This window comes from Pararge aegeria, chromosome 3 (genome assembly GCF_905163445.1).
Source record: "Pararge aegeria chromosome 3, ilParAegt1.1, whole genome shotgun sequence".
In the NCBI taxonomy this organism is placed as follows: Eukaryota; Metazoa; Arthropoda; class Insecta; order Lepidoptera; family Nymphalidae; genus Pararge; species Pararge aegeria.
Window position 1 is genome coordinate 14,285,105 of NC_053182.1, and position 24,370 is coordinate 14,309,474.

At 34.6% G+C, this 24,370-nt stretch overlaps 2 protein-coding genes across 6 annotated transcripts in view; both read left to right on the forward strand.

The window, feature by feature from the left end:
- Positions 1–4,007, forward strand: part of LOC120637278 (muscle, skeletal receptor tyrosine-protein kinase-like) — a 50,030-nt gene extending 46,023 nt beyond the window's left edge. For 3 of the 5 annotated variants that reach the window (XM_039909035.1, XM_039909037.1, XM_039909039.1), the window contains 4 exons: positions 354–557; positions 1,071–1,293; positions 1,985–2,143; positions 2,221–4,006. In XM_039909035.1, the coding sequence (XP_039764969.1) occupies positions 354–557; positions 1,071–1,293; positions 1,985–2,143; positions 2,221–2,993 (1,359 nt within the window). In that variant the 3' untranslated portion in view covers positions 2,994–4,006. Of the gene's footprint in view, positions 1–353; positions 558–1,070; positions 1,294–1,984; positions 2,144–2,220 lie in introns of all 5 variants that reach the window. The other 2 variants (XM_039909036.1, XM_039909038.1) reach the window with 2 other exon arrangements.
- A 942-nt stretch (positions 4,008–4,949) lies between these two features.
- The window catches only part of LOC120637367 (dedicator of cytokinesis protein 9), a 62,865-nt gene continuing 43,444 nt past the window's right edge, over positions 4,950–24,370 (forward strand). Inside the window, exons 1-24 of the mRNA XM_039909183.1 lie at positions 4,950–4,997; positions 6,787–6,906; positions 7,422–7,594; positions 8,504–8,798; positions 10,476–10,647; positions 11,022–11,229; positions 12,246–12,549; positions 13,105–13,322; positions 13,894–14,084; positions 14,854–15,098; positions 15,619–15,818; positions 16,155–16,275; positions 16,430–16,702; positions 17,482–17,598; positions 17,735–17,917; positions 18,231–18,368; positions 18,719–18,914; positions 19,092–19,162; positions 19,707–19,866; positions 20,539–20,778; positions 21,279–21,396; positions 22,063–22,206; positions 22,966–23,183; positions 23,941–24,177. Coding sequence (XP_039765117.1) covers positions 4,950–4,997; positions 6,787–6,906; positions 7,422–7,594; positions 8,504–8,798; positions 10,476–10,647; positions 11,022–11,229; positions 12,246–12,549; positions 13,105–13,322; positions 13,894–14,084; positions 14,854–15,098; positions 15,619–15,818; positions 16,155–16,275; positions 16,430–16,702; positions 17,482–17,598; positions 17,735–17,917; positions 18,231–18,368; positions 18,719–18,914; positions 19,092–19,162; positions 19,707–19,866; positions 20,539–20,778; positions 21,279–21,396; positions 22,063–22,206; positions 22,966–23,183; positions 23,941–24,177 — 4,390 coding nt within the window. The remainder of the gene's footprint in view (positions 4,998–6,786; positions 6,907–7,421; positions 7,595–8,503; positions 8,799–10,475; positions 10,648–11,021; positions 11,230–12,245; positions 12,550–13,104; positions 13,323–13,893; positions 14,085–14,853; positions 15,099–15,618; positions 15,819–16,154; positions 16,276–16,429; positions 16,703–17,481; positions 17,599–17,734; positions 17,918–18,230; positions 18,369–18,718; positions 18,915–19,091; positions 19,163–19,706; positions 19,867–20,538; positions 20,779–21,278; positions 21,397–22,062; positions 22,207–22,965; positions 23,184–23,940; positions 24,178–24,370) is intronic.

The following is a 24,370-nucleotide window of genomic DNA, read 5'->3' on the forward strand; positions in this document are numbered from 1 at the left end:
AGCAACTAGGTAGATTGCGTTTTAGATGTTACAGGTGCATTATTCCTGAATAAAAAGTAGCCCATATACCAGGCTCTGTTACAACCTGGAAGACGCATAAACCAACATACGCACTTTCGCATGTATAAAGCGTGACATCCCAGACTTATATTTATCCTTTCTAATTTAATTCTTGGAATACGCCGTTTTTTTTATTTTCCAAAGCCTGCTCATAAAACCTGTATCAATTAATAGCTGGCGTCGCTTGCTGGAAATTTGATACCAAAAAAATATATAAGATTAAAATCATCTAAACTTTCTTGAAAGGGAGTGATTTTAGATTAGATTTAAATATGACTTTATTTAATTTCTAGGTGTCGAGAACAAGTAGTGAAGTTTTCACGGAGGCAACGGCGAGAACTGAAACAATAGCTCCAGGATCAAGTCCGTATACAATTGCGAGTGCGCCCGTGCTCATAGGCATTTTGGCAGGTTTCGGAATGCTATTGGTATTAGTGACACTCATCCTAATCTACCTCAGAAAACGTATTTGTAACGTCGATAGAAAAGTCAAACCGGTAAGATGTTTTTTTTTTTTTTTTTTGGAAAACAATTCATTACCAAGCCAATAAAGTTTATACTATTAATTAAAATGATCCGAATGATACTGGAGTTTTGTTCAATAATACTAATTACAATATGTAAACAACGCAAAAAAGATTATATATTTACTTGTCTGTTTCCTTATTGTCATACAAACGAAATTAAATTACTTATGGAGTACGATATATTACATATATACGAGACATGATTAGTTTCCGTTTTACCGTTCGGGAAATAATGCGCAATACATATGTTACGGTAACATTAAACATTTAAGACCTAATGCTAAAGTGTGAAAATGAGAGTACGGTTATAAATGCTTTATCGGTTTTGAATACCACCAAATTGATCTCTTAGGAAAGAACCGATTTAAAGTTAGAAGATAAAACTATTGACATAGTTTTCACCACGCAGTGGTTCGGAAGCAAGTCTGGTCCTGCCTGTGAATCTAGCAATGTTAGCTTAGTCTGAGTACGTTATGTTTATAGCGTGCACGGCCAGGAGAACCTCTGCTTGCTGAACGGTATATAACGAACCCGCAGTACGGCGTGTGCGGCGCAGGCAACTTGGCAACACCGATGGTCGTGCCAGGGACACCGGCACCTCCCCAAGCGAACAAAGGCCACGAACATGAAGTTACGCTTTTAGAGAGAAGCACCCTCACGTTCTTGGAGGAGGTTGGAGAAGGCTGCTTTGGAAAAGTTTATAAAGGTAAAAAATTATACTGGATAAGCCCAACTACTTATATTGTTTTATCAGATCTGCTTTATATTGAAAATTAATCCAGTAATATGTAAAATTGTATCCTTTAATTTTAAAAACAATAGTCATTTTCCGCATTTCGATGTGTAATAAGTACCTAAGGATTAATATAATATTATTAAATATTAATATATACTACGACAATGCACACATCGCCATCTAGCCCCAAAGTAAGCGTAGCTTGTGTTATGGTTACAGAGTGATGAATATTTTTATGAATATTATACAGAAATACCTACTTATAATCACAGAATTAAGAACATACACAACAATCGTGTACACGACTAATATTAAAGCATCTATAACCACTCCACTTTAGAATAGTTTCTCGAACAAACGGTTAATCACTTCGTACCATTTAGCAGATGACAGAAATTACTTTACCTCTAATGTTCTAAACGTTCACTGTAATTTGAACGAACGCGGGGCGTTTCCACTGTTTTTGGATACAATGCACTGCATACAAATAATGACTGAATAAGGATTATGTATGCTATTTCTTCATTCAATGCTTATAATATACAGATAAACACATTCCAGTTGTGGGCATCGAACCTACAGCCTTGGACTCAGAAAGCAGGGTGGCTGGGCAGCCAATCGGCTCTTAATAATATTTTATGGATATAATACTTTATTTCAGGTGTTCTCAGGGGAATCAGCGCAGAAGAAATTGTTGCTATCAAAGTTTTAAAAGAGATAGCAGGCCGAAGTGCTGAGCAAGACTTTATGAGAGAAGTTAATATAATGTCAGCATTCCGACATCCCAACATTTTATCTCTTATTGGAGTTGTGTATAAAGGTAATATATAAATAACTACAGTAGCATGTTTGCATTTAAAAGGGTACCCAAGTACTTACTTGTTACCATTCTTTCAGATGATACGAATGTGAGCCCATGGATGGTCTTCGAGTACATGAAATGGGGAGACTTAGCAGGTGTCCTGAGAGGTTCCCGTGGTGGAAGTAGGGAGCAACCAACACTAGACGAGGCAGCTTTACTTCATGTAGCACTCCAGGTGGCACGGGGCATGCAGTATCTAGCTTCCAAGCGTTTCGTCCATAGAGATCTCGCTGCAAGAAATTGTCTTGTCGGAGCCAATTTAGCAGTGAAAATTGCAGACTTTGGAATGTCTCGAGATGTTTACACTTGTGATTACTATAAGATGGGTGGTGAACGACCGATGCCAGTTCGTTGGATGCCTCCGGAGAGCATTGTGTATGCTCGATTTACACACGAGTCTGATGTTTGGTCGTACGGAGTAGTGCTTTGGGAAATATACAGCCGGGGAAAGCAACCTTTTTATGGGTGTAACAATTATGGAGCTACCAAAAAAATCTTGCGGGGCATTCTGTTAGTACCGCCCGAAGACTGTCCTCGATTTGCATGTGAATTAATGCGTGCATGTTGGGCTATAGATCCCAGGGATAGAATAGGATTTGATGAAATATGTAGAAAATTAGAATTCGCTCAAGCTGAAGGAGGTTCTGGTACACAAATAAGGTTACCTCGACCGCCGATTGCCCCGTTAGATTCAGCTGGCTACTTAGTTCCAAATACCCCACCATCAGTTGATTATTTAAAACCGCTGCCGGACCAAGACCCGGAATCTGATTTTAGTGATGATGACGACGACGAGGAGTACACTTGATGTCAAGTCCCAGCGCCATTTTCGCGTTACGTGCCGCGCATTTCGCCTGCTGCTAGCTCGACTCCGATGACATTCCCACCGCGCATGAATAATTAACGGTTTGATTGTTAAAATAATCGCGGAATGGTGACTTAAGGATCAGAAAATGAAAAACGAAAGTTTTGATACATCGAAATAATTATGTAAAGTTGTATACATAATACTCAACTAATTAGTGTGATATTTCTTTTGTAACAAGGCGTGTTGAATATTTATGAATGTATAGAGTACCTAATAATAAACTTATAATGTTTTTTTTAATTATGATATGATGTATTAAGTGTACTAGTAGTAAAAATGAACATGTTTTTAAACAATATTGTGCCATTTATATAAACCAAAAATATATGTGATAAATCATATAGATAATATAATGTTTTTGTGTATGGAATATTAGTCTATTAGCTTAGCTGGGAAGGATGTTCTGATGTACAGAAGAATAATTAACAATCTACTTCATATTATAAGTTTAATGCACATTATGAAAATTCTACATAAAATATACTAGGTGAAATTAAACATATGGGCTTAATAATTTTATTCAATCGTACGTAGTTTATGTTGTATCTAAGTGGGTACGTTACTATATATCCCTTTGTGCCATCTTGCTGTAAATTCCCTACCAGGACTAGACTGAAAGACAGTGTTACTATTTTATTAAAAAGAAATAACAGTTTGCAGGATATGTTGGATATGCATTTAACTCTCATTTAGGCGCGCAGGGTGACTTAGAAACTACACGATGGGGCCGTTTGTGAATAAGTAATTTAATTATTTAGGAAATATTGTGCTTAAAGAAACAAATTGTACATACATATTTATGTACATAAGGAGTATATACATATACTCCCTACTGTAGTCAATTTCAAAATAATAATTATTATTTGATCTGTTCTATTAAGCTAATAGAAATTAATTTGAAACTTATGTACCTACCTAAATGTACTTTAAAAACTGTAAAAAAACATGTTAATAAAATGAATAGACCTCCGTTGTGAAAATAATCCCCATTAAAAATGTATTGAAAATGTTATAAAAAAATATTTGTTTTATTTCATTATTTATTGAAAAGAAAGAAGATAAAAAAGAAAAGAAAAGCTTCTAAGCTTTATAAGCTATATAAGCAACGCTAGATATTGAAATTTAACTGATTATTAATACGTCAAAATAACAGACGATACAATTTCCTAATTTATATTTTTATATTAATTATATTATGTACTTTTGATCTATTTGTGTTCACTAGTTTATGTATTAGTATATAGTTATTCGCATGTATATATTTTAATTAAAAATTTGTACCACCACCACCAAGTCTATTCTCCTCTTCTTTTTTTCCTGATTCAAAAGTTGCCTGGCAGAGATCACTATTACGCGATAAGGCCGCCTTTTGTATTCTACTTCTTTCTTTATGTTTCTGTTTTTATTATATTTAATGTTGTGGTATACAAATAAAGAGTTTTATAATAATAATTAAATTGAAACTGAAAAGAAACAAACAAAGTTTATTTATTGTATTTTAGTAATAATTTAGTTAACACTACTTACTTTTATAATCACTTATGTTTCTATTCTCCTTAACGTAACAAAATATCGAAAATATATTTTCTCGACTTACAAATCTCTCGATGAATCAAAGACAAGGAGAATCCAACTCTCGTACGTTCCATACCTCAATAGTCTGTTTTATAGACCTTGTGTCTATGTTTTCTTCAAGTTTGACAGTACCTGCAAAAACCAACACCTAATGTCAAATGCAAGTCAAATCGTTATTCGCTCGTAGGATTTTCGGTGTTTTATGTTGTGATCACTGATGAATTTAAATAAAAATATGTTAATGATTTAAAAATATCAGCTAGTAGCTACGAAGTTGTAAGATATTAATAAGCAGTAATGGCGCATGGTGAATAATTCAGAATGCCTCCAGTTATTTCTAGGAATAAGAAGAATGGCGCTGAGTACGAGGTAAATATTTGTGCTAAAAACAGTAAGATTATGGATTTCAAAGCTTTCTATTTACTATGAAAAGTCGCCGTTAAGAACACACCCAGTCGTGACCCTTTTGACTATCTACATATGATATTATGATAATATCGCGTTCATTTACATTGAAGAGAAGTTGTTGTTTTAAAACAGACAGACTTACGTTTGTTTTATAAAGTTCGGCTTCTAAACGGTCCAGATAAACTCTTGCTCACATTAGATATAAAGTGTATATTATATTCCAATAGATAATTTTACCTGATTACTTTTAAAATATCATAGTTAACACTAAGTATTATCCTATATTTATTAAAATACCAGCAAACAAGGCAGAGGATTTCCTGCTCTTAAAAAAAAATAAAGAGCCTGATTACAGCACAACCTATTGGGTATTATTATCAACCTTGATGAGCTGGAGACCCACTCAAATACACAAAAAGAACATCAAAATTGGCCCAAAAATTTATAAAGAATTCAGTGACACACACTAAAGGAAAAAATATTTATAAACATCAAATATTCTCATAGATATTTGATCTATGAAAGAGCTTTGATCTTGGTGATTCAAAACAGTTATTTCATTAATATACTTTCTGTACATAGACAACCATTACACTTAAATGGTGATAATCATTGTATTAATTCAAATAAAATACCTTATAGCAATTATTAGGATATTCACAATAATTCACTACTAGCTTCCTAGAATTAAGCATAAAACAAGTAGTTTATTACATTAGAGTGCCCCATGGACACACGCAAGACACATATGCAATTGGATAATGTATTAAAACTATCTCCAATTCAAGATTATTTCTGTGCACACAAAGTTTGTAGTAATATACTAAGTCTACTACACAGTGAAGTCACAGTGCAGGCTAGGTTTATAGTCTAGGTACCCCTTTTGTAACCATGATAAATTGCAGTAGATCTTAGAGATAGCAGTAATAACACAGTGACAAGCCCCCCTCTTTATAATCAAAATAATATTTGGATAAAGACTTGAAGTAAATAGTTTATTTTACTACAACTGTGACATAGTTCTTGGTTGCCTATGAAATAAACAACAAAACTTATCAGATGAGGCATTCCTAGTTATTGTACATATAATGTTGTCACCAATTTGACTCATTATATTTAATATTATCTCTCCAATGTTTATAAGGTACATTTTAACTTGTACCGAATAGTAATGAATGTTACTGAAATTGAAATTGATTTATTTGTAAACAACTGAATCTTTGTACAATATATATATGAATTCTTTAACAATACAGTCATAATAATTAGTTCTGGTATGTCAATATACCAGAGGTAGTGAACACATATTATTTACATAACATTAGCCATTGTTTACTGTTTCAAAACCAAAAGTAAGACAAAATATTATCCTACTACATCTGTTTGACATTATCATATATTCATAGTATATATTTTAAGGTAATGGAAATACTTGTGGACATTTAAAAGATGCATCTGAATTAATTTAACATATTATAGGTCAGGCCAACAATGGTTAGGGATTAGTTTTTCATTCAAGAGAATTACGGTCCTGCCTCCATGTCAGCCAGCATACCTGGTTGTAAGAGCTTTGGATTAGCTTTTTGGGTCTATGCTATCAATAACTCCTATGATGTAAGAGGTATGGAACTGGCAGTGATCATGATTAGGAAGCCTACCTTGTTCAAAAAATCTGTGTACACCTCTTAGTGGGAAAATCATTATTTTTAGGTGGCTTGAACATGTTAAAAATTTTGTGTTTTTTTTTCAGAATGTACTCTGTAACAAAACCAATGTGCTTGATTTTGAAAAATATATTCAAGAGAACAAAACCTTGCTACTCAATGATCCACTAAGAGATATACTTTTGTATCCATCAGATGATGTGTCTGTAAGTTTGACTTTATTTACATTTTTATTCACACTGATGGTCAGTTAGAAACAGGAAAGGAATTAAAATATTAATTCTTACACAAAAACAAGTACCTACTCTTATGTAAAGTAAAATACTTGAATTTAATGCCAGTGATTGTGTGCATAAGATGTATTCAGAGATTTTGAAATAACAACCTACTGTTGACAAAGTAAATTTTTGGCTACTTGGAAAGACAGTTGATTTTAAGATTCATGTTTTTCACAGATTATAGGAAATTAAGCATAATGTTAATGGCCAAGAGATGTTATAAGTGTGCCAGTTCATCCAGGGCATTCTAGCATTTCATTGGGATGGGTCCTTTTCCTTGGATTTAGTTTTGTTTCTTCACTAAGTTAAGAGACAAATTATGTTCAATGAAAACCTGTTCAGAATGAGTAGATGTTTTAAGACTTAAGACCAACAGAGAATGGTGCCGAAGGATGGGATTGTGGGATTTTTATAATTTTTAATATGATGACATTGTATTGTAGAGTGTAGTTCTGCCTCGTCGTTGGAGGACAGTTACCACAGCAGTTCCAGATGTTCGAACTGCGGCAACGTGCCCTTTACTCACAAGGCAGGCCCTACTCAGTTACGCTTCTAGTTGGAATCTTGTTCATTACAAGTACAGCAGTTATTCTGGCTCTTATCTTAATTTGCCTAGGTAAAGTATTTTCCTTATTTATATAGTGTACATAAGCTATTCGTACCTACTAAGACTAAAGAAGTACTGTTATGGTTAGCGCACATTGCACATTGGCTAGCCGTAGCGCATCACATTGCAAATGCCATCCCATCGTATTTATTTTTCTCGAAAGCTGATATGTGGTATGTATGGGTCCATACAAATTAAACCTATTAAAGTGATCGCAGAAGCATTATAGATGACACTCCGCGTCACAATACGCGCTAAACTTTACATTGTATGTATGAAAGGATAACAACAACGTAATTATTATAGACGCATCATTTATTGCTTTAATAGAGACAATGGCTCACTAGTTTACTATTTAAGTAATAGGAATGATTTTTTTTCTCTGCTTCTTTAATAGTATTTCCGAGTCTTATTATTAATATTTCTATGTATTTGCGCCGATTACTGCGAGCAGACGTGTTGTATCAAAATCAGCTTAGGGTATTTTTGTGAACGTACTCCATAAATGGAATCATATCTTGACAAAGTCGATTTTATCATATAGCTAGGTTATAAAAATTAAATGATGGTCTTGTATATTGCAACGAAATTCAATTTAATTTTGTAAAGGTTAATATAAACGTACCTACCTACTTAATGTTTAAATGATACTAATAACCCAGCTCATTCGCGATACAATTAACATATTTTTCATGGTCAAAAGCAGTGGTTTTATTTTCAAAGGTCGTTGTTCATTATCGCGATACTGAATCATTTCCTTTCTATTGCACAATAACGCTCGCGGTAACACTGAAAATAGGGATTTAGTTATATTTAATTGCAAATCCATGCTCATTAATTGTATTATAAAATACCTAGACGATAACGCCGGTTTTTTTGTTTGTTAACTTTTATTTTAATTAGGATATGTATCTACAGACCAATAAACAACAAATTACCGGAAGAAGTGTTCGATATTGACGCCGAAACTGAAAACGATCATGACGCTCAAGCAAAGGTCGACGTTGGTACTAAAGAAGGACACTTGCTCAAAGGACCCGAAATCGGCTCAGATAGAATATTTAGCAATCTTGCTTCAAAATCCTTTAAGAAACGTTACTGCTCAATGGTTAGAGAGGCGAATGGTGCCTATATACTGGAAGTTTACAAAGATGAAAAGAAAACAGATACCAAGCTTACTATTGTCATGGACTTTTGTTCGGATGTTGTGAAGGTAATTTATATTGCTTCTATAGTTCCTTGCTACTCAACTTTCCTACAATAGGTCCACATCTCCCTAATTCATCGCGATCTTATATTATTTTTTGGATCTACCCCATCGTCATTGATGATTTTTGGAATTAAAAAACAAGCTGATTTGGCAAACCACATTATCGTATGTTGCAACTTTGCCTGACGTCATTTAAGTGTTTGTGATAGCATACCTATTTGTTTTTACTTTGGCATTATATCACTTTGCCACCCAACAAATCTAACTAGCATGTTATCAAGCCTACTTAGCAAGTATTTTCTCCTCTATGTTCCAATAAAAATATTTTGACGCAATATATTTGAAACTGGTGTACTTGCCAACCTATCTATATCATCCGATTACAAGTTATTATTATTTGTAGAAAGTATTAAGAAAGTCACGCAGGTGATATAAAAGAGGGCTGTGACTTATAGAATATTTAGAGCGTAACTGAGTGCAAATGCAAGTACTTACTTAGATTAACCTACACTTTTATAGGGCGCGCTCTCTTTAACTCTTGCATCTATAAGTCTTCCGCAAATATTTTAAATGTCATTGTACGTTAATCGATAGCTATATATTAATACTAGCTGTTGCCCGCGACTTCGTCTGCGTTTGATTTTGTTTTTAGATGTGGCATTAAATATAGTTGTAGATCTAAAAAAAATTAAAATATTCAGTATCGCTATGCCTTAAATGAGGGGTTTGCTGCTGTCCGCTGAAGAGTTCTGTCCTCTATCTCCAACCACAGTTTGGGCATAATTAAACACATATTATAACCTCTTAAATCGGTTATAATTTAACGGAGTTATGGTGTAAAATCGTCAAACACTCATCCCCTCTCCCATATGAACCGATCCTAATGTCGGGATAAAAAGTGTCCTATATTACTTCTAACAGTTCCAAGAATATGTGTTCGAGCCCTGGGGCTCTTCTCATGGCCAGCTTTCCCGCTCGCCCCACTCCGCCGGTGACGCCGTAGCAACCCCTCAGGTGGTTATCGGCAAGTGTCCATCCGAAAATCGAAAGAATATGTGTACAAAGTTTTATGAAAATCGGTTTTTGCGTGAAAGGGTAACAAACAAACTTACATTCACATTTATAATATTAGTAGGGATTGTAACCATATTTAGAGAAACACTGAATTATTAAGAGAATAGTTATAGTTTTCGTAATCTGTTTCATAATGTCAGTAGAAGTTTACGCAATTTGTTACGCATTATACGTGACCACTACCATAACAACTGTTTACTATTTCATTGTTTTATATTTGTAAATCATTGTTATTTAAATTCGTCCCATGGTATTGGTGTCTTTGGAGATGGATATAAAACTTCTGCTAAGTTTGTGGTAGGCTCTGCTTGCATAAGTGCCTGTGATAGGTCTATTTGGATAAAAATATTTGAATTTGATCAAAGGTATAGTTTTCGAGGGTGTTATGGCAATTGAGAAATTGAACTGCGAGAACAAGAGCCCATTGTCTCCAAAAGGTTGCTACAGTAATGGAATAATTATAAGGAACTAGGTATATCGATTATGGTGGAGAGGAACTAACATACATAATATACAACATGAACCCTGAAAACATTACACATTTTGGGCAGGCTTGTAAAAAGTTACAATTCTAAGTGGGAATAAAATCCTAATATGAATTTTTAGAATCCAAAACGTGGAAGACTTTGTTTCGAATTAAGAATGTCCGGCAATAAAGGCTACACGTTCGCGACAGACACCGAGGAAGAAATGAATGAGTGGATTAACGCATTTAAGGCGGCACTTAAAAAGGATCAAGACCAAGAATCCCACCAATCCGACGAAGTGTTGGATAAAGGTTTGTATAATACAAATATATTTTTTTAGTATCTTTATAAATCTTAATTTTCGCTTATTTCTTTATTAAGAGTGGTAATACTTTATGATCCATAGAGTATTTATTTTTTTAATCAAACCCGATTTCCTCCTGAAACATTATCGAAAGACCGAATGAAACATTTGAAAACAGAATTCCTGCATGTTAATGAAATATCGAATGTTTAGTTGTTAAATATATGCACCCTCTTCGTTAATTGCATGCTACTATCCTCCCTCGATCTCGTGCAGTCGTACTTTCATATTAACATTAACGCATGCAATGCATATTAAATTTAAAGCGTTAAAAAAATTATTGGAGGGATATTTTAGCGATTCTATCCTATTTTTGTACAGATGCGGATATATCTCTAACAGCAGAGCCTCCGCCCCCAACATACGGCACCCTAAAGGGCCTGGAACACAGTATGAATCCACTCCTAATGCGGTACTCTAGGGAAACCGACCTTTCTATCGCGGCGGCCCGTAACGAGTGCCGCTCAAATGTCTTCACTCTACCTTACAAAAGGACACCATCTCCCGAGCCACAATTGGAACCTTTCAAGTATGTAAAATAACAGCTTATTAACGTGGCACTTAGTCACAGGAGTAAGCTTACTCTTTGTACAGGTAGTTGGAGAGTTGGTGGGTAAAATTTCCCCCAGAATTTCTCCAGAAATACCCTGGTTTTATTATTACGTTATATCAACAAATGAAAATATCGTAACTATTACATAAATCTTGCAACCGTTGGGTTTGCATGGTTTCTTAAAATTGGAATGGCACAAATGAGGCATTAGGCTTACCTACACCTCAGGTTGATAGACAGACAAGGTAGCGCATTGAAGGATGTGTCCTGCGAAGTGTGGCTCTTTCTATAGGTGGGCCTTTTGCTTGGCCCGTCAATTATAACTAGAAAAAAAAAAAAAATTGACAACCTACCTGATGCAGCGGTGAGCGCTGTCGTTTTAAGTGGATGGTCCCGGATTTGTTCCTGGATAGAGGCAATTTGGGAATTTATAGTTTATAATTCTCTGGTCTGCTTCGGTATGAGGCTGCGGCTACCGACTGTGACGTGCCGCTAAGTTATTTAGCGTTCCGGTACGATGTCGCGTAGAAACCGATTAGAGGTTTAATATAACTGCCATACCTCTAACAGGTTAGCCCGTTACCATCTTACACTTAATCATCACTTGTAATGAAAAAAAAGCTGCACTACTGGAAAAGGGCTACTTCAGTCAACAGTCTATTAAAGCTAGTACCCACTATCCAGCGGCATTTTGCTGTAGCTATATGATATATCTATTGGATAGAAGTAGGCGCTGCTTTGCGGAATTACATGATATATAATGAAAATTAAGCTAATTTGCTATACTCCGTAACTTTAAAATGAATAATTGTTAACAATCGAAGCAAATCGAGCGTGGAGAGTTTCGCTGTCGTATCTATTTGCTCAATACGAGTATAAAGATTGGAGAAATTATAAATCACACCAAACAGATTCTCCTGTTTTTTGCGCAGTTTAGCAAATGAAGCTTAATTTGCATAATGAAGCTATATGTGTAATCTTTTTGTTTACAGAGAACATTTTGGCCAAAGAATATTGCTCAAATGTGAAAGCTTAAAGTTTAGGTTACAAGCGCCCATCGATGGCGATAAAGAGCTATTGTGCCAAGTAGAGCCATATTTTACTTGCATCGCGCTCTACGACGCTCGAAGTGGCCGCAAGCTCACGGAGAGCTTCCATTTTGATTTAAATCATCCAGCAGTGAGAGATCTAGTCAAAGAAAACGAATGCACAAAGTCATTAGTAGAAAATTTTAGCTACGATGTTAAGTTAGATGTAAAGCAAATTCCAGAGGAATGGTTTAAATCAAAAAGACAGGTAATTTTATTTGTTTCATACCCCTTATGCTTGTATTACCTATCCTTACGATAGATATAAGTACCATCTGGTTTTTCAACGGTACACTTTAAAAGACAAGTGTAAAATAGAAAATTCAGTTTACTAAAATGGAACATCTTGGTCAGGGTTCTTAAAAAAATAAACACCACTCAAAACAAAAAAAAAGAGTTCTTATTTTTTATTTATTTATATGTATAAAAACAAGGTTTACTATGACTCACAAATATTTGAATAGATTCAGGTAAAAAGTCCTAATTTGGCCATGGTGTGGGTGAGTCCTAACTAGTTACAACTGTATTTATGATATCACATATTCTACCGCGGACTAGTGGCATGAACAGGATTCATATTTTAAATACTGTAATGTAATCTACTGATAAAGTGCACTCTTAAAACACATGACTTATTTCTTAGAACACAGTACCTATCTACCTATTCACAGTAGGTAACTTGTGAATAGGTAGATAAACTATTTTATTATACTTATTCTATTGACAACTTAAACTTTGTTTATATTCTCTGTACTTATTTCAGATGGTGATGTCAGTAAACAACCCGCATCCAGATTTGTTTTTAGTTGTAAAAATAGACAAAATCTTGCAAGGACACGTTAGTCAGGTGCTCGAGCCGTATATGAAGGCTACGAAGGATCCTAGATTAGGTCTCAAAGTTCATAAAACGGTTCAGTCATACGCCAATCGGGTTGGAAACTATCGGATGCCTTTTGCTTGGGCTGCTAAACCTTTGTTCAAGTACGTATTATCAATCATCTGGATACATTATATACGTACATATATTTAATGAGATTAGTCGTGCACACTAGACAGATGAAAGCCTGGACCCATCTATCAACTTTTTAATAGTAAATGTAAAATGAATACACCCCCGAAATTTGAACATACGCTTTAATAACTTTCGTCCAAATTGGGTCAGTCATTGTAGATTCTTGAAAAAGTCAGATTTGTTTTGGTTCTTAACACTGGTTCTGGAATAATTTGGGTTAACGTCATGATATCGCAGGGCTTGGAAACCGGAATTAAAATAGGACCAGTTTCAATCGAAGCTTTAACCAAAATGCATGCATAACCCTGTTATGCAAGCCTCGATTTCGTTTCTTTAAATTTACAACAAGACTAGTTCGATGTTTATTGACGTATCGGGTAACTGATATCATTTCGGTACCCTTTGAATTCCATTTATAAAGAATCGGTAACAATCTGATACAATTTACGGTAAAGTAAAACCTGACCCCAGCCCCAGGTTATAAACCTCCAACACCAAACTTGCACATTTGTCATATTAATACGATTATTGTGTTAACAGAATGTATAGCAATGATTTGGACACGACCCCCGAATTTCCCGCAATCTACCGCCAGGAACCAAACAAAATGTCCGATGAGGACTTATTGAAAATACTCTCAGACTACAGAAAACCTGAGAAACTCGCCAAGTTAGCGGTCATACCTGGGTGGCTAAGCATCAACATACAACAGAGTGTGGAACAAATACCAAGTATGCATATTCATTACTTTATACTAATATTATTAGAACATAAGGATTCATTCCACTTAAGAAAGAAGCCTTATTAGCTGCGCTACATCTGTCTTAAGAGTATTTGCTGATTATGTCGTTACTTTACTACGTTTTATAATTATGTTATCAATTTAGTTATAAACAAGAATAAATACTTGTTAGATTTAGATACATTATTTTTACACTATCGAATCCTTTTTCGAATAGACTTAATATTGTATCAACTCTCCATTATTTCTTAATTGCCTTTTTCTGTAAACAATCTTTATATTTATTTTTAGTGTAAGATTCGTTTTGGAAATATTTAAAAATTATAAAAGCATGTATTCATAAAAATATATTTTTCTATTAGATTTGGTCTTATATTTTATTTCCTTGTTCTATTTTTTAAACACTAAATATAAATGAAAAGATCGTGTACATAATAAAGCCAAATAGACTTCAGATGAGAAAATAGCAGAACTTTCTTCTAAATAATTTTTTCAATGGCACGCATGGCTGATCAGTGATTTTGCTTTTCAAGTTTATATATTTTTTAAAAGAAACTTAATAACCATTTCTCAAAAAATAACTTTTTTGTCGGAGGCAATAATTTTGATAGAAATTTATATTTTTTTAACGTTCTTCTGAGTGGATATTAATCAAGATTAAATTGAAAAGATTTTAAGTTCTGAATAATTGACATTATTCAAATAGTCTGCAATACGACAGCCAGATACTAAGGATAACAAAATATTATATATTTTAGATTGTATGACAAGCGCGTATGCAGCTTTAAAACCTTTCCCTTTACCACCGGCATCGCCACTCACTTTAGAGTTAGCGACTTTAAACCAAGAAGCAGAGCAACCTTATGCTGCGTTTATCCACCATTTGTACGTACGCCCGCTGTCTTTGAGTTTCGAATCACAGAAAATGTTTGTCAGAGCGCGGAATATCGCCTGCTCGATAGAACTAAAAGAATGCGATGTCGGCGATGTGAAGCCTTTACAGGTAAAAATAATCCGTATTCTCAACACTCCTTTTATATATATTTATACTATAAGTAAAGCTTTTGTGTAGTGTAATCAAAGACGCTAAACTCTTAAGCTACCAGTGGGCTTTGAAAAATCTTCCTTCCATTCGATAATTCCCCCAATTCTTGACGAAGTTGCTACTCTATTTCTGTATAAATGTACTGAGCATTAAATTGGTTTTTTTTTGAGATTTCGATGCAGATCGTCTTTTTGGTGTATAGTTTTTTTGGTTGTAAATTGGTTTTTTTAAATAATTCGAGCATCAGGTATAATGTAGTCAGTATTAAAATCAGATTTACAGAAAATCGTTTTAATAGAATTAAAGAGACCGCTTAGCCGGATTTTGCTCTCGCAAATCTCTTCTTTTAGTGCTTATATAACTCCTCGTTTTATTGTAGGAATATAGGAGTATACCTTTCAGTTATACTCATCTATTTCTACAATTAATATGACGCTTATAATTTTGTAATGTTTTTAAAAAAAATATTTATAACCAGGTTATATACGGCCGCATTGGCATGACAACTCAGTATCGTTGTTCAGTTCTACACCACAATACTAATCCAAACTGGAGCGATGAGGCGAAGATCCGTCTACCGGCGACTATAACTCCAGCTCATCACTTGCTGTTTACTTTTCACCATATCTCGTGCGATCTTGCCAAAAAAAATGATACGAACGTAGAAACTTGCATAGGGTAAGTTTACATAGACGTAGTATTTTATATTTTAGTGTCGCACAAATAAACAAAAGATCCTTTGCAAAAAAATAAACTATACCATCATCAAATTCAAAGTCGGCCTAGTCTGTCTATATGAAAGTGCCGATATCATACTGTTTTGATATTATAGAGTATTTCTCAGTGAAGGCCTTATATACATAATACTAGGTTTTCTGCCATAACTTAAAACGTTTTCTTACTGCTATCAAATATTTCTACAGTAGTTTTTTCTCTCGTCTCTCTCTATTATTCATAATAAATTTATTTCGGTTAAAAATTTAGCTGTGTTCATTTTAAAATTACTTGTTTCAGATATGCGTGGGTTCCATTACTGAAAAACGATAAATTCATAGATGAAATTGTCAACTTACCTATTGCCACTCATTTGCCGTCCGGATATTTGTCAATACAGCCACTTGGACTTGGAAAAGGAGTAAGGTTTTTTTAACACATGTCTTTTTACAGCTATTTATAATGCTACCAATTTCGTTTGTATTGTATTGCTGCCAAATAATAACACTGAAATGAATGTGTTAGCTACAAAAAGTCTGTTCTTATAAATTAAAAAAAAAAATCATCTTAAACAGAATACAGGTCCAGAAGTGGTATGGGTGGAAGGCGAAAAACCATTATTTCGATGTCAACTGGTTCTCGACTCGACCGTCGCTACCCGAGACATGCATTTACATAATCTATTTGCTCAAATAGAGAGGCTTATTAAAACGAGTTCGCCGCCCACTTCGCCCACCCCGCCGCCGTGGCATGACGTGTGCAACGCCCTTAAAGCTGCACATGCTATCAACTTAAGTTCACTTGTAGCTTTCCTACCTACTATATTAAACCAGCTATTTGATCTCATGGTAAGTTTCTATTCTTATTAAAATAATAACTCACTTAAACACTCTAACATCATCATAACCATCTTATTCATCATCATCATCATCATCATCACCATTATCTTCATCATCATCATCATCACTTATTTATTTATTTATTAAAGACACTAACAATATACATATTTACCATATACAGTAATAAACTTGTACAATATTCTTCACTTATATGTACATCGATAAAAAGTGACCATGACATTCACAAAAAAATAAATAATAATAGTAACATGTAACAAAGCAAAAATAATCATAAAGATACGAAGAAATAGGTGTTCTGTACGTAATATCTATCTTAAGGGAGGGCTCATCGATAGGTAAGCGATAGGCTTTTTTTTAAATACCGGTTCTCATCTAAATTTCAAAATTCGAAATTCATTTATTTCAAGTAGGGCTACTTTATAAGCACTTTAGAAACGTCACCTTTTGCTCTTTTCCAACATCAACATTTACAATCATTTTTCAATCTTGCGGGAGATGAGAGCGAGGCTGGTTTCTTCCAATCTACCTTGTCATTAAGGAATTCATCAAATGTATAGTAACCTCGCTGTATTAGATGTGTTTTTACACATTTTTGAAATGTATGTATTGGTAGGTCAAGATTTACCTCATATAAACGTCATCCTTCCTCCCAGGATTGAAGGTTTTAGAGCACCGCCAATTTATTGACTCTAAGCAGGTAAAAGCAGTACAATTTAAGAGATTTAATTCTATAATCTATATGCTTTAAACAGACATTTTCTTTTCAGACGATAGAAAAAGGTTACACGCAAGATATGGGATTTCAAGTAGTGAAATTAATCGTACACTTTGTGCACTTAATACACGATTATGGAAGAAAAGATTTAGTTGAAAGCTATGTCAAGGTATTTATTTTCTAAAATATTATTAAACAAACTTCTTGTCCTGATTTTCTTTTTCAATCTATTTTAATAGTTGGATAAAGAAAATATGATGTAATGATCATACATAATAATGAGGTTGTTTGTTTTGTCTGTCTAGTATGTCTTCAACTGTGTGGAATTCAAACTTCATATAGTTCTGACAGCACCACTGCATATGTTTGTGGACCCTAACCAACAAGACTTCTTGCTATGTCACAAGTTCATGCAGTACTCCAGTTTCTTCTTCGAAATCATTATCAAAAGCATGGCCCAGTACTTGATTAATACTGGCAGGATAAAGGTTAGTATAAAGCAATTTCTTCCTAGTTTTCTCAAACATATTGCTTTGTAATTAGTAAACGATCTACTTGTAAGTTTAAAGATATATCATTTACTCACTCAAGATTTCTAGTTAAATCATGTTAATACAAACAAAAAGTATGCTCCTAAAACCAAACTTAAAACTCAATCTTCTATTTACATACTTATTTTGAAACAGGTTATGAGAAAAAAACTAAACGAATGACCAAAATACCAAATAGTTATATACTGATTTGTAACATAATATTCTTGGTTATATAAAATAAATAAATCAAATTTAATGTATATTTCAGATGTCGAGAAATGAGAGGTTTCATAGCGATCTGATGGAAAACATTGACAAATTGGTTACTACTGTCGAACCGTCGTACATATTGCAACAGCCAATGCAGACGCATATTTTTAACAAGAATCTTGCAATATTCCTTAAAGTAAGTAAAAATTCATCAATATTTGTTTATAATTTATCCATATTAAAATTGTAATATAGATTATTAGGAACACAAATTTCAAGGTTTTAAGAAAAATTACTTCTTTAGTTTACATATTTTTGTAGTAATGTCGAATTTTATGTAAATGAACACCACAGTCAATGTTATATCTTGTGATGTGTAAATTCCTTGTAAGTGCATAAATCTCTGAACAAAATAATTATTGACATGTCTAAAATTAGTAAACCTTATGTAAAGGATAGTATTAATTTAACGTTTGGTTTGATTAAGTTTAATCTTCAGATTTTTGTACTATCGAATATTATGTTATCCTTTTATATATCTTTCAGTCTTGCCTTTCATTTATGGACAGAGGTTTTATATTTCGTCAAGTGAAGAAATATTTGGAAAAGTTCAAAACGTGCGACCCCAAAGCGTTGTTCGATTTCAAGTTTACGTTTTTGCAGACTATTTGTTCACATGAGCACTATGTTCCTTTTAACTTGCCACTTCAAGCAAACAAATTAGCCAAAGATTCTGATGAAGGTAACTTATTGATTATTTCTTGAGTTCTTAATATCAATTTAAACAAAAAAATCATCTTCTGTCATCAATATTAATTTTATAAGTTCTTAAGCTTTAATTGGAACATTTTTCATATTGATTTGACCTTTTTGGAAGTCTTTTAAAACACTTTGTTAATATATTGCTCTCTGGTTCTAGATCCTGTGAAATTAAGACTGACAGATGAGTTTATAATGAGGCATTTCCTTGCTGGGATTCTGCTTAAACAGGTAAGCAATGTAGCAAGAATACTATTTAAAACTCTGGTTAGCTGAACGATGCTATAAAGGCTCTGTGTCTCCAAAGGAACTCTTGACCTACGAAACTAGAAGCTTCTTAGGCCTCTTGTGGTTAATTCCTCTAGTTTCTTGTTATCCCTTATCCTTTCTATTCACTTATCCCTTGTGATGTGGGGTCGGGATAACTTGTCTTCTTCAAACTAGAAGTCTTCTTTTGTTTATGGCATATTTTTATACGACCGACCTGCGTGCCGGTAATATCACTAAAAGATTTGAAAGAGCTCGGCCTACGTCATTTAAAGGTACAATAGGTCAAACATTATAAAAAAAGACCTGACGTCCATCATCGTTGGGAATGTTTTGTTAGTAGAGTGCCACCTTTCGGGTCGAAGTGAATAAGGTCAGGTCAGTCTCCCCGAGCATCCGAATTTTATTCTTCCGGACCCATTCGGAAAAATTCCTCTTCACATCAGACGTATTAAAATTCCGTAGATTTATATTGATTTTTAACCGTGACGAACTTAAATTTTCATAGGTAGAACAATCTCTACGTGAGGCCCCTCAAAAGCGTCGATCCGCATTAGGGGTGCTACGTAGTTTGCTTACGAAGCATGAGCACGACGATCGATACCGAACGCGACAAACACGAGCCCGCCTCGCGCAGCTCTACGCCCCATGGCTCAATATTGTGCTCGGTGAGTTAATACGGTGTCATTATCATCATCATATCAACCCATTACCGACCCACTACAGAGCACGGGTCTCCTCTCATAATGGGGAGGAGGTAAGTTTAGTCCACCAAGCTATGCCGATTCCTGGACTCAACACACCTTTGAGAACATTATGGAGAACTCTCAGGCATGTAGGTTTCCTCAAAATGTTTTCCTTCACCGTTGAAGCAAGTTATATTTTTAATACTTCAAACGCACATAACTTAGAAAACTTATGGGTGCGTGCGTGCTGGGATTCGAACTCGGCTCACCAAAAGTGAAGTCAAAGTCCTACCGACTGGCCACTGCTTCGATTAATATGGTTTAAACTAATAATATTGGGAATCCAGGCAATGCCACCAGGTATAATTGCTGGAAAAAATTGATATCTATTAGTAAAGGAAATCAAGGTCATATTACATATGTGTACACTTTTTTGAAATATATCTCATCTGGAGTTTGCATTGTTGGCTTTATCGATACTTGGCTCATCATCGCTGAGAGACAATTATGCGATGAATATTTTCTATCTCTTCCAAAACTAATCAAGTTTGCCAAATATTTAGTTTCTAGGTACACGTATTATAAGTCGAAAACATATGTCTTGCATTAAAAAAGCCATTTTGTTTTATAGTAAGTTATTTATTATATTTACAGATAATGCACATCGTCTAGTAACTAAAACTCTTGCCAGTCCGGTAATAGAGAACGGATTCGATAAAGTAGATGGTGACGCGACCACAAACGCAACAATGAATAACACACAGAAAGATGTTGCGTCAGCAAACAGTACGCCGCGCAGAAACAGATTAACTTTGCACTTCGAGCACACGCCGATAAGAAACTCTACGCACTTTAAAGAACCTCCAAATATCACTAACAACATGTATGGAAAAGGTAAGAATCTTTATAGTGCGATTTAAACAAAAAACTTATTGAATATTTATTTCGGGTAATATTTATTATAGTTTGCTGACTAATCTTGGAAATCTTTGGTGTAATTGCCTAAGAATTCTACATGTCCATATTTCATAGTAATTGAATCCTATTTTATAAGTGCCGTAAAGTTTTTGTCCAGTATATGGCTATACACATATTCCTTTATTTCAAGCAATTTGTATGTAATTTCCTATTTTTGTTAAATATAATATAAGCCTATCTTGGAAATCTTTGTTTTAATTGCCTAAAAATTCTACATGTCCATAATTCAAATTAATTGAATCTTATTTTAAAAGTGCCGTAAAGTTTTTATCCAGTACATGGCTATACACATATTCCTTTATTTCAAACAATTTGTCTGTAAGCTTCCTTTTTTTGTTAAATATAATATATATAGTTTGTTGTTTTTTTTATGTGATTATTGGTAGAGGTTGCTTTATGTTCACTTTTTTTCGTAGATAATGCAAACAGTATGTCGCAAAGCTCTCTTGAGTCAGTATCGACGATGTCAGGCGGTGATTCGTTGCCGCGGAACACGCGTTTAGATTTGAGTGAAATCGGCGACCAAGTGAACAGGTAAACATATTTATAAGCTAAACAACGTGTTTTACTAAATAGTTTTATATTGATTGGACCTTCAATTGTAAGCATTGGCACTAATTCTTCAACCCTTTCAATATTAAACTTTTAAGAAAAAGGATAGCACTACATTCTTGTCATTGTATTAAGTTAAATTTAGAGACTTAAACAATATTGTCTTGTTTTTAGAGAAACACTCATAAAATTGTTTTCGAAAGAATTTCATTCATCTGTTGAGAGATACCCAAATCTTCTGTCACTCATAATTGTGGTAGATCACTTATAAATATCGTGTTTTACTATTGAACATTGAAATATTACTCTTTTCCTTTAGCCATTTACTGTGATCAATTACGTGAGACGTTGCAGCTAAGTGGTCCAAGACAGCAAATATGTTTAACGATGTGCCCTTTTCTACTTAAGCTTTCTATACAGCTATACCAGCGGGCTAACCTTTGCCGATATGAATCATATTCATGAACTTAACTCTCTATTTTCACTATGCTAGGCTCTACGCTCTTTTCTGCTGCTGGTGGCAGCCTTTTCTTGTTTTGTTTGATTTTCGTGCTATCCTTATATTGTACCGAGCACCTCGTCCTTTGTTTAGCAACCGGTTAACGAAGTAACATTGTGAAGTTTTACTAACTTAGTTGTGTTGTCCAGATTCGGTGTTATGTCCGCTGAGGAGGTGCGCGATGTGCTTATGTGTTTCCTGTTTGTGTTGAAGTATTTGGACGAGGACAGACTCATTGAGTGGTGGCGAACACACTCGCAAGCGCAACAACACGCCTTCTTTAGTGTTCTAGAGTAAGTGTTTGGTTGATCACTAACAATTTAGTTAAAGCACACGTTCTTAAGTGATGAAATACAGCCCTGTAAAATCACATGCAAAATTAAAATAAAGCGTCTCCTGCCACTTAATTAGGCACGCGTCACGTTGCGTAAATACTAGATCCGTGTCGGTCTTTTAACTTCAATAGGGTTGTCATAAGTAAACACTAAGAATGTCCTGAATAAGTTTGTATGGCAAAATAAATGCTTGTTACGATTTAATATTTTTATAAAATATACTTATGCATCCTTCAACAGTATTTCGTAAATATTTCGTATTTCGTAGTCTAGACAAAAGGAGTGAAACTTCTATACTAAGCCCTATTCTATTATATTATGTTACAATAGACCTAATGCATATTTTTTACCATAAATAAACCTAATAAGAGTATGAATACAATTTATATAGACTATCCCTATTTTTCCTCTAATCACCAGTGAAACACGACTTTTGGAGTTCAGAACTCCATGCTTATTAGAATTATGCTTTAACCCTATCCCATAGATAATGTGTATTATTCCGGTTCAAAAAGTAGCCATGTCACTCTTCCGCCAAAATCTGAACCGCTACAAAATAGCCCCTGATTGCAATTATACCTGTAGCGGGCGTATTTTTTAGGGGTAAAGCAATCACGAAAAGTTACGACTATCCATTTGCTCTGGTTCTGCGTGACTGATAAAAAACCAACAAAATCACTTAACGCATTAATATTACTAGTAAGGATTTCGTTTTAGAATATGCGCTGAGCAGTTCCAATACGTTGGTAGGAAGAAAATCCTCGCAGACTTGCGAGTGCCCTCGCCGGATTGTAATGGCAAATCCAAACCGATGAAAGCCAGAACATTGCCGGCTAGAATGAGTCCACCTGACTTTTCCAAGGAACCGCCTATTATAGTCGAGAAGAATAATACCGTGAACAGGGAAAATCTAGTCAATACATCTGTCACTACTGGTAAGTATTTAAGCTTAATCTTTGTGAATTTTAATGTGTTCTTCATATATTGAAAGCAAACTTTAAGAGCCTTTAAGTTTAACCGTGCGTGTCGACTTTGGAACTTCTTTGGCTAACTATAAATCGTTGGTTAAAACAATCGCCAGGACATTGCAGCCATGGCGTATTGTCTACGTAGAGCCTACGAGACGTTAATGTTAATCGTAATATTAAGTTATAATGTATTTTTTTCTCTTTGTTTTTTCCCACTACAAGCTAACCCTTGGTCCCTAGGTGGTAAGTTTCAGCCTAAGATAGCAGCTAACCTTTTTGGGATTTGGCTGTTATATTAGACCTATACCCAGTGGCGTGCACTTCACACATGCACATAAGCACTGCCTACCCTTATTTTTTTGTATAACTTATAAATGTGAAGGATTTTTCCATTATATACCATACTTCCTTCTTTTTTTATGCATACCTTGATCAAAACCCTGTGCACGCCACTGCCTATACCACTTGTAGGTTGCTAAGTGGCATCATACCAGAATTCTAAATCACTCGCAGCACCGCTTTGTTGATAGGGTGGTAACTAGCCACCACCGAAGCCTAGCACTAGATCAGGCTAAGACAAAGGCAGAAATTATATATTTCCAAATTGACCCCGTCAAGATTCGTACTCCCTACCACACATAAGACCGCTTACTACTGCGCTAGGGAGGTCTTTAAAGTCATTCAAAATGAGTATTGTGTTGATTTTGTTTCATTTATTTCACAGAATTAGAAATGATGTCAGAACACGCGGTTTTATCGGCTGGTTGCTTAGCAACGGAAGTTGGTCTCACAATAATAGACCGCGCGTGTCTTTTCATGAGGAACCTCGGCGTAGCGGAGGGTGTTGCAGCCAAGCCTTATCTGAAGCTTTTAATGTATCCACAGAGCGACACGTTGTATAAACACCTCTTTGCCGCACTCCGAGCATATATAAATCAGTATTCCGAAACTCTATTTGAAGGTATTTATCACTTATAAAAGGAAACTAGCTTTATAATTCTTTAAAGTATTCTGTTTGCGATGTTTCGTTCAGCGTATCAAGCGTATTAGAATTTGTGTATAACCCTGAGTTAGCACCAATATATATTACCTTAAATTAAATTTTAGAAAGGCAAATAAGGTAGAAAGAAAATACATTTTCAGTTACACCAAAC